The sequence below is a fragment of the Drosophila novamexicana genome, unplaced genomic scaffold (genome assembly GCF_003285875.2).
Source record: "Drosophila novamexicana strain 15010-1031.04,08,12 unplaced genomic scaffold, DnovRS2.1 tig00000877-arrow-arrow-pilon, whole genome shotgun sequence".
Lineage (NCBI taxonomy): Eukaryota > Metazoa > Arthropoda > Insecta > Diptera > Drosophilidae > Drosophila > Drosophila novamexicana.
Genome location: NW_020824831.1, coordinates 894594 through 905669, shown reverse-complemented (window position 1 = coordinate 905669; position 11076 = coordinate 894594). Strand labels below are relative to the sequence as shown.

The window sequence follows — 11076 nt, the reverse complement described above, 5'->3', positions numbered from 1 at the left end:
GACAACTCTCTTAAGTGCGCTCTTTGCATAACATTTGAAATTGTAATCAGTTGATTTTGATAGCAACAGCAGATGAAAGGCCAATCTTACGGCCAAGTGGCACATTTTCATGCGTGAGCGGGCACACCTTAGCTCTAAGCTGCAATTAAGATGGTCTGTGCCCCTGGCAGGGAACCAGAGTCCGAAACATGAGCAGCTAGACAAGCAAAATGCTGCACATGAATGTAAAATAATTGGAAGCGTGTAATCTTAGCGAGCCCGTACTCAAATTTCAAATGCTCAACTGAACTCAACCTGAACTTAAATTCCAGCATTGAAAGGCGAGCATGCATATTAAATTGGTCTAGATTTTATTGCATGCAACTATAATCAATTTGCTTGGCCTGCCATAAAAACAGGTATCAGCCGAATAATTTATATTAATTGCCCAATTAAGCGGACGCACGAGGCCTGCCATCAAATACACTGCCGTAAAAGTCAATCAAAGTGTTGGCCAGAAAGAAACATATAAATCGCACAATTAGCAAAATTAATGCGAACCGGACTCGTCGCAACCTGAGCGTTTGCGCTCAAATCAAAATTTGGGGCACAACATAAAAATGGGGCATGTCGTCAAAATAACTCAAACTCAACGTTCGCCATCAAAATGAAATGTAATTAGATGACAGTAGATTGGATCCACAGACAGGCTCGGCACAGTTTGGAAAGTTTGTTGCTTTGTTGTTTGTTGCTTTGTGAGCAAATTAAATTTGTTTGGCCTGCAATTCATTTGCTGAGTCGTCGACTTTTAATGCACACAACGAAGACATTGTTTTGTTGTTGACTTGTTGCCAATTTTTGCTTGACTTTGCTCCGATATTGCCTCGGTACCACCGTCGGGTTTCTTGACATTTGTTGACTCAAGAAAGTGCTTTTAATAATTATCTCAGCTTACACATGACTAGAGAAGACCCGTTTTGGGTTTTTGATCTCCACCAACTGGCCATTCGAAGACAAAACATTAAAAGCGCACACGCGTACACGCCCTTGAGCGCTGCAAGCACTTGTCATAACTGAAAGTTTGCCAAAATGCATCAGCCGTGCTTTTCATGTCACTGCTGAACACTAGATGCACACTGTTGCCACACACCAACAATAAATGAGAAACGGGAGCGAAGTGACAAATTTTTGTGGCACTTTCCCAACACAGTACAAAATATTTCAGTTAAATTCTCTATAACTCATAATTGTAAACATAAAATCATTCGCACCAACTTTTTCTGCTAGGCATATCTCAGTTTCTCTCTTTACTTTATATAAATAAGAAGAGAGAAGCAGATGATTAGCAAGCAAGAGATCCGTCGATTAAATGCTGTATCCAACTCAATATCAGAGGAAGCACTACAATTTTTCCTATTTTTATTATCTATACCCTTATTATAACCATCCTATGATATTCTAATGCGCAAAGCATAAGCGTCTTGAAAAAAAAAGTTAGAATAGTTTAAAGAGTTTTTGTTGTTCTAACTATTTACTAATAACTCCAATTTGTTTAAAATTCGAATGAAATTGGTTCACATTTACGTTTATTGAATAAAAAGCGAACGCTTACAGTGTACGCTGCCTGCTGCTGTGCGGTGCCGCCTCCTTTCGAGCAGCAATCCTCACGCTGACTATCAATCAGCTTCGAGCGCTACATTTATCACAAAGCTAATCAAAGAGAAAGCATTCTGAACTTCAATCACACTCCCAACCCACACACTCTAGTTCTTTTTCTTAAATACAAGCGAATAAATGCTGTGCTGATTATATGAACCTCATAAATATTGAAAGGCCCATTCAAGAGCTTCCATTATTAATTAATTGTGTTGCATAAAAGGCTTTCTGGCATACAATTTCAGTGTTAGCTTTGCGCGTCCATTTTCATCTTTGTTTGCCAAAGCAGTCCTACCCAAGACTTGTGATTAGCCGTATCGAACAGAACAAAGTAGACAAAGAATTTAACAATTTTTTGTTTTACTTTGATACTTGCTGCCACTTTTTCATAATATCGATATCGACGAACAATGAGTAACAGTGAGTTCTTATAACGATCCCTTATCTTATCTACTTATCTACTTAATATAATTTAATATATCTTACGATTATTGGACAACGGTATTAACAGCTTAACTTTTTTTTTAACTTTTAAGTTTTTTATTCTTGTGTATTCAATACATAGGTTGACATTCGTTCTGTTGACCATTAATAAATAAATAATTAAATATAGTAATATATGGTATAGGAAGGCTCATGCTTTTGTCAGTTCAGCGCTAGGTTCAGTGTATCTATTAATTGAATACTTGTGACAAAAATACTCTCACTTGGTTTTATTATATCTATCCAAAAACAATAAGCGGTCTGCTTTGTCATTTCATTTGTAGTCTATCAATTCTAAGAGGTCGTCATAGTGTTAGTCACCCATTCTATTAGCTTATATATATTTTGCAACGCTTTTACACATTTCTCAGGTCTCAGGTAATGATTAATTGAAATAATATTTAATGAGTGACAATACAATACTTCTAAAATACTTCTAATAAAACTTTGTTCGCTTATTAATTTAAGGCCAGATGCTTTCTAATGCTCAGATCTGGCCGAGTAGTTGGTCGAGGAGGTGGTCATCGACTGCAGCTCTGTCGTGCGCTTCTGCACATCCATTTTCATCTTTGTTGGCCACAGTAGTCCTATCCAAGCCCTTCGATTCACCTCATCGAGCAGCACAAAGTAGACGAAGAGCACGAATCCCTGTAGCGTGGCCGTAAGACAGAAGAGATAGGAGAAGGCCACGCCCGCTTGCAAAAAGGCAAATATGCCAAAGATCCAGGATAGACCCAGCAAGAAGAAGAGCAGCACAGAGAGACGAATCTGTTTGCTGACCAATTTACGCTCCGCCCGCTGAATGCTCTGACTAAGCGAATGGGAGATGCTATAGAACACATAGACAAAGATCACCAAATTGGCAACAGTAATGAGCGTGACAGGGAGGACAACGCCAAAGATGAGCCCGTAGCCAGAGGGATAACATATGCCCGTGTCCATGGCTAGTTGTTCTGCTGTGGGCAGATACGACCCCGGATCGATGCAGGCCACCAGCAAGGTGGGCAGCAGAGGCAAGGACCAGGCCACAAGGGCCGCTTTGAGGATGTAGTGCCTCGGTCGCTCGATGCCAATCACCGTCACATAGCGCTGGAACTGGAGGAAAGCAATGATCAGCATCCAGCAGAACAATGCCAGAATGGAGTACTGCAAAGTAGCGCCCAGGAGTACGCAGCGGGTGTTATCCCCCTGGACAACCAGCTGCTCTGAAATGTCGTCCGTATTGATGAACACGAACAGCACCATTTGGAGCATCATTGCCATGCAAAGATGCAGCAACACCTTCGTGGAAGCCTGACTGCGCCAGCTCTTGAACAGCGCCGCGGTCAAAAAGATGCCCAGCACGCCAAACAGCGACAGGCAGCAGCCAACAATGGATATGATGTCTAGCACGCGCTCATTGATTGGGGTCACCAGCACCTCCGCGCCCAGGTCATTGCTGCGATAGCTGCCGCCCAACAGATACGAGAACTGGGTCAGGTGTCGCGTTTGGCAGACGATAACCGGTTCCCGTAGCATATCCGTTCCACTAATGGTTGTGATGCCGTCGCTCAGCCAGGTCCGATAGTTCCAGTAGCCACAGCCACTGCCCGTTGTCACGGCCAGCGCATCTGGTTGCCGATGATTCTCGTTGTGCAGCAGAAAGGGAAGTGATTGCGGCAAGGCCTTACCTAGAAGTCGATAATTGTATCGATATCTCATCGTTTAACCGGTTAATAAACTTACCCTCAAATCCGGGTATGCTTATCGATAGCACTTTGCTGCGGGGTCGCCGACTGCGCTTCTGAGTGTCCTCCACAAAGAGACCGTCATGAGCGTAGACCTTGAGTATCAGATAAGAGGCGCCTCTTTGGCTTAGCTGGCGCCACAGCTGCTCCGGCACGTAGGTGGCCGTCTCCAGATTCGTCTCCCTTCTCAGCTGCTCCAGATTTTCGTTTGCATATAGAAAGCGATACCAAAAGCCACAGCCAGATGAATGCCGGTTCGGAGCTGCTGACGAATAAATGGCGACTCCAGTGATATTATCACAAGAGGGATTCACGTAGAGTACACTTAGATTGCTGCTCATCAGGGCATGAACACCAATATTCGCTTTGCTCAACACTTCCACACCATTTGCAGCTGAGTCACTCGCCTCACTGGCCGCATGAACGACCACTTTGCCGCAGCTCTCCCTGGGTACGAGCTGCTGCGGCAGTGCATCCATATAATCCTCGAAGCTATTTAACAACGAGTTGGTTGCGTTCAGTTGTGCCGATAGCTGCAAAACATTCGCATCGCTAGACATGATCTCTCGACAAATGCTGATCAAATCCCCGCTCAGTGCCGCATCCTTCTCCTGCTCCATAAGCTCAACGAACACCTGGCCTGCAACATGGACGTCGGCTGGCAGCAAGGTTCTATCCTCCTGCCTAAACATATCTCTCATTAGGGCCGTAGTGTGACGACGCTCTTGGGCGTTGTTTGTGCGCCGTCTGCCTTCTAGAAGGTCATCATGCAGACTATTGAGCTCCACTGTGATCGATCGCTCTCTGAAACGTCGCATGCACACAACAGGTGCCCATTTGTCAATGGGCTCCCACTGAGCGCGCATACCCTTCACTTGGCATTTTCGCGTCACGGGTAAACCATTCCGGAGCAGACAGATATCATGCAGAGTGGCTGCCTCGCCAATCCTGGCCTTTTTCCAGGTGTTGTTATGTGGACTCTGATCGTGATTGCGTGTGATGTAGTCGTGGAGGAACACTTCCGGTTCACAGTGCAGCGCATTGCAGTAGGCCAGACCCGTGATGTCCGCTCTGAATAGTTTCTCTACGCAACGTTCTACTGTACTATTGCGCCACTCCAACCTGCACAGTTGCTGTTCCTTTGGGCAATTATCCGGCGCATCGTCGTTATCGTCGCTCTCCGCACTCTCGTAGGCTCTGCCAGCTGAGATCGCAAATGCTAACAAAGTCGCGGCCAAAAGAAAATTCATGACTTATGAGTCAGCCACGTTTAGAATTAGAGGTCGGAGTAAACGTATTGGTCACGCGTCCGTCTCTCTGCGAATATCGCGTTGAACTGTTAAGCGGCGTCACTCAGTCGGCTGCGGATCGCTTTTATTTTTTCTTATCAATAGTCAATTGCCGGGCGATCGCTTATCGAGCTTTTTGTTCTGCTCACTCGCAAATGCTCATGAACATAACTAATTCCAAAAATGTCTCTGTTTCTCGTTCTGTTTGCGACCGATAACGCTCGGTGCGAACTTCAAAACGTATTCGAAATTGTTTGTTTGATTTGTCATTAGCACCGAACCGCAAATTTAGACGGCATAATACACGAAATAAGCACGTATGTTAGCTAGGGGTATATCTATATGACGTAAAAGGTTGTTTAACTTTAATCAAGCAATTTATTGTACACACATCAAACTTAAAACTATGACCTAGTTTTATTTATACTTTGATAAATATAGTTCATTCATTCATTTATACTATTTCATTCCATTAGGGCCGAAAAAGAAACTTTGAAATATTCCATTACATTAAAGCTTCAGAATCAAAACCACACAAATTATCGCTTTGAGCCAAGAATTCTGGATATGTTTAACTTTCGTAATTAATGTTTATTAAACGTGACTCCTAGCATTACTTATCCAAGACCCGAAACTTCTAGTTTTGCATGTATGGATAAATAAATTGTCTTGATTATTCATCACATATCCAATATTTACATAATTTATATTTTCTGGTGTTAAAAATATGTTTTGGCTTGAAACAACATTTCCAAGGATCTATATTTAAATTCATTCGAGATGTGTTTTAAACTTTTCGCAAAATCAAAGCTTCATCGGCGGAAATTGCGATTCAAAGATTTTTTTGGTTTCCAAAGCTCAACATAAGAATACAATGAATACGTGTTTCAGCAATTTGGGAAATTCCACTCGCAACAGTGGTAAAATGGGTGAAAACGTTTGTATGAAAGTTGTTTGTTGACCGTCTGCTCAGTTTCAAAATCATTTTCAAGGCTTTTTGAGAACATTGATTTTATAACATTCGTGCCACGGGCAATGCCGGGTTATACCAGGTAGTATGAATATATAAATTTTTGCGTTTTCCTACACCAAGAAGCTTATTCAGGTACATTTACCTTATCTGTAACTGAAATTTAGAACATAATTGTTAGCATTTTGTTAAATTAATTTTTGCATTTTGTGTGACAAGAAAATCCACTAGCTGGCATACAGGGCGTGCATGCTTAGGCTTAATTTTGTAGACGGACTCGAACGCTCGCTCGATAATCTTTATAGCTTCGTTTCCCGTCACGTTTTGCTCCAGGCCATAAAAGCTGCGCGGGCCTGCAGTGTTTCTATTTGCGGAACTTGTTTGACTTGTTGACACGTTTTCAATTATCAGACGAATTCATATACTATCTACCATATAGAATAATATATTCCGAGTATGAATTTGATTAAGTTGCACACAATGTTCACACACTTAGTCCTCACGCCACACAAACACACACACGAACATACATAAGCACGCATATATAAATATATGTGTCCTGGCTTTCAATCAAAAGTGTCACATTCACATCTCGACATTTTTACTTTCTCTTTATTGCTTTATTGCTGACGCAGAGAAAGGTGCCACGTGACAGACGTGCAGAAATGAATTACGCAGTTTTGAGGCTTCAGCCACTAAAAATATGCATGGGAATGCCATAGGTTCTTAATATTTATCCTAAAAATACCAAATATTTTATTATGTATTAAAATTACAAGAGCCAAGCATTTGCAGCATTACATTTGAATTTGAAAAATAAATTCACCAACTTAATAATTTTAACGAAATTAAGCGTTTAAAATGGGAAAATCAGGAGAAATATGTATAAAGATGGTATTATCTTATGTTTAATAACTAAATATTTCACGTATATAAATAAATAAACCGGAAAGAAGGGCAGTCCAGCTATGAGGTTTACGCTTTTCAGATGTACGAGGCGACTGATTCTCCCATATGTTACAGTACTCCGATATTGATAAGTATTTATTCAAACTTTAAGTTTAGTAAAGATATCTTGAAAAACCAAAAAGTTTTAAAAAGGATTTAATTTTGACTGGGTAATTTTGTGGCTTCTTCATGGTACAGTGGCCATATCTGGCCGATTCCAATACACACAACAAAAGGAAGAAAGCTGTACCAATTTGTATGATTTTCATAAGACTAAAGGACACGTTTTCATAGAAACATAAAGACGAACAAACAAATGTTGCTATATCTTCTGAATAAATCTTATTCTGTAGGTTTATAAAAACTTTTGGGTAAATCATATTAAGAGCACAATTCATTTAAGCACAATTAAAATTAAATAATTATAATCTCAATCTTAATAATTGAAAAGGGTTACTCAACAGCGTAATTTATTTACGAAGAGTACAAATCAATTTTAGTTATAATTATTTATTATTAATCAGTTGCCTTGAATATACAATGAAAATTGTGAAATAATAAATCAATGCGAAGCGACCAGGCAAATGCCAATTAGTGGGCAGCAAGAATAGCCGAAAATTCAGATTGCAAAGCCGTCGAGCAAACAAACTTTGGTTGCGCCTCTAGATATATAAGAGGGGCCAAGCACCGAGCCAGTCGTGGATTTTGGGGTAAAAAGCAACCGACAACCAGCTGGCAAGCTAGAAGCTTTCTCTGCTCATTTGAGCTGCTCAAACAAGTTAACGCCATGCGGCCAAGAAAATCACTCAACAAACCTCCGGCAGTTGCAAGTTTGCGAGAGGTTGTGGGAGAGTGGGGTGTAGGTAGAGTTGATGGTGTTTGGACGACCGCCAAAGAAAGTAATAAATTTTCCAGTGGCCTTAAACCACACAACCACAACGACAACGCAGACAACGTCGACGACATCGACATTGCTGCATTGTTGCAATGTGCCGTCTGCCAGAGTCTTGACAAGGTTAAAAGCTTTGCTAGATACCTCGGGGTAAATGTGATTAGGGTTGACTTTCACTGCGTAACTCTAGAAGTACGACCAGCTGTTTTATTATACAACAAAAACAGTAAAGTGAGGCATGGAATCCACACGAGGTGCCGCTGCCTAAAGTCGGCTAAGATTTAACTGTCATTGCCAGGCAATGATCCATATCGATATTTAAGGGCTTTCGACCGAATCGCAAACACAGCATTTATATTTATATTAAGTACATACACGCACACACACACCCACAAATACACAACCATAATATTTGCTCAATAAAAATTGGAAAAGTTGCGTTGACATTTCAAGCACTTAAATTGCGCGTCAGCCATTAAGATGTTATAGGCTTGCACGCAAAATGGAAAATATGCATGAGTGTGTGCTTTTATTGAACAAAGCTTGACAAAACAACACATATGCACGCACACACATGCATACACTTGTTAGGACAAAACGTCTTCAGCCTGCTGGGCTCTAACATTCTTCAATTTGCTTGTATCCTAATTAACCGCTGTTTGGCTGATTTCGCTGGAAACCACACGTCACCAACCACAATTTTCATTTTCCCGCCCACACTAAGATCTGCGCCCCACCCTGCGGCAGACTTAAATTGAATTCTTTTGCTAGCAACGTTTCTTTTTTCATCAGTTTGTGTAAGACAACAGGTTGCTAGAATTTAATGAAATTAGGAATACGGTCATGTTCTTAGCTTGCACAAATTTGATACATATGCCACCTACAGGGTTGTGCAGAAGTAAGCAGCTCAGACAGCATTTACGCATATCTAAGCATTTAAAATATTTTCTCTTTCATCATGGAATTTCATCGCACATGAGGATTGACCTGATGCTTAACTGAGCTGATGCTTTTTTGCATATAATTTGTTTGAATTCAACTGGGTTTCTGGATGTTAACAAGTAGGATTGACAACCCAGCCCAAAGGCGAAGCATAATTTGGAGCTATAAACCCTCAGAAACCCATTTTTGTGAGCTGCAGCCATGATCTTAATATCACTTTCTCTTTCTCTCTCTCCCTCTGTTTCTCTCTCCCTCTCTAGCTCTCTCTCCCTCTCTCTCTCTTTCTCTCTCTCTCTCTCTCTCTCTCTCTCTCTCTCTCCCTTTCTCTTTCTCTATCCCTCTCGTTCACCCTCTCTCTGTCACTTAATTTTGCGCTAAAGAAGTCTTTTTCAAATGCTTTTAAACGCATGCAAACGCACAACAGCTTAGACTGCATCAGCTGGCAAATCTAATTGGACTTTTGTTGACTGAAAGGCACCCTGTATATATAACGGATTATGCTCATATGGGCTGATACAATTTTTAGCTGCTTTAATTTCACACAGTTCGGCTGGCTACAGACATTATTTACGCACACGCAACGCGAACTTTGACACAGCAGCCGCAACAGGGTTACCAGCAGGCGCCATAGGTGGCACCAAGGAGAAAGCACACATGTGGCCAGTCAGCTTAAGTGTGTATGTGTGTGTGTTTGTGTTTCGTTTGGTAGAGTTGGGCCAACTTTATACAGTTTAATTTAATTAAAGCGTCTGTCGTCTCTGGCTCCTGCCAACGACAGCATCTAATTTCATTTGAAAACGAAGGCCTGGCCCAGAAGTTGGCTCAGTTAGTGACATATGGTGCTGTTTGCATAAAGTCTTAACTGGATTAGCTTCTATGTAATAAGTGCAGCCACAACGTTTGCATAGTCTTTTGACTGCCAGCTTTGATTTATGAGCTGCTAAAATTGCATTTGATTGCAAATTTCTCCTTATTCTGTTGCTTTAAAGTAAAATAATATGTGTTATCCTTGAAATATAATTAATCAACACCCGCCGCTAAGCCCAAATTAAGAAACTTTTCAATTACAAATTCGTTGGCTTTATTTTCCGCTGAGTGGGAAACAAAGCTTTTAAGAGACAAAAACTTGCCGACAGGGGGAGAGAATAGCTGGCAAGCGCTCATTTATTGCATAATCAACATTTCTAATGAAAAAGCACTCAGTCTTAAACAGTAAATTCCACTTGAATATGCTGCAGATTTCGGTTGATAAGTCTAATCCTTATTAGTGGAATAGGGCAGAGTTGGCTTTCAAATGGCTATATAAAAGTCAGCCTTCGGCAACCTTCAAGCTGTGGATCAACTTTGATGACTGCACATGCATTTTGTAGCTTGTCTAACGACGGCAAAATAGGTAAAACGAGCAACTAAAGATTCAAACGTGCGGTCACGTACACAGTTTTACAATTTGATGAGCCTACAGAGCACAAATCCTCGGACAACCCCAGCTCCAAGCACAGTGATACTTGGAATTGAGCGAAAAATTCACTTTTAAAAATATAATATATAACTTGATAAATGAGATTAGTTGGGAATAAGTTGAGCCTTATTTAGAAATACAGTTGTTATTCGTATATAGGGAATAGTCTTAAATTAACTTTTAAAAATGTTTAAGTTACGCGTGGATAGAAAAAGATATGTATGTATTTATAACGTAAACATTCTTGTTGACATATAAAATTAACTTAATTTAAGAGTTCCTTTATAGGCAGTTACTACTGCACATCTCTATTTGTCCCTTTTTGGCCTACGTGATGCTGCTTTATGATGCTGTTCTTTTGCTGGCTCTACATGTTTGTTTGCATATGTTTTTCTTCTACTTGTTATACATGTCGTATGCTTAATGTCTCAGCATGCAGCATGCAACATACAAAAACCAATAACGCGACCATATAATGGCTCTTTTATCGCTGCAGATGGCCAATTAAATATCAATGATGCGTTATAAATTAAATTACGCATACGCCCTGCTGGTTGCCAGAGCATTTCTGAATTTTCAATTGTCATTTATCACAGCACGAAAAGCAATCGCAGCGGCCGTTGGCAAAATGTGGCAAAAGGCAAGCACTTAATTGGCTCAAATACGAAAAGGGTTGAATGATTTAAAAATACCGAAGGGTTGTCGGGTTTCAAATTATTGCTTAATGGTTG

At 40.8% G+C, this 11076-nt stretch overlaps 1 protein-coding gene across 1 annotated transcript; it reads right to left on the bottom strand.

The window, feature by feature from the left end:
- Positions 1-2213: 2213 nt before the first annotated feature.
- LOC115764922 (adhesion G-protein coupled receptor G7-like) lies at positions 2214-5150 on the bottom strand. The gene is made up of 2 exons (XM_030708227.1): positions 3844-5150; positions 2214-3788 (listed from the first exon to the last, which is right to left on the bottom strand). Exons 1-2 carry the CDS (start codon positions 5093-5095, stop codon positions 2599-2601), a joined length of 2442 nt encoding a protein of 813 aa, XP_030564087.1. The 5' UTR covers positions 5096-5150; the 3' UTR covers positions 2214-2598.
- Positions 5151-11076: the final 5926 nt, after the last annotated feature.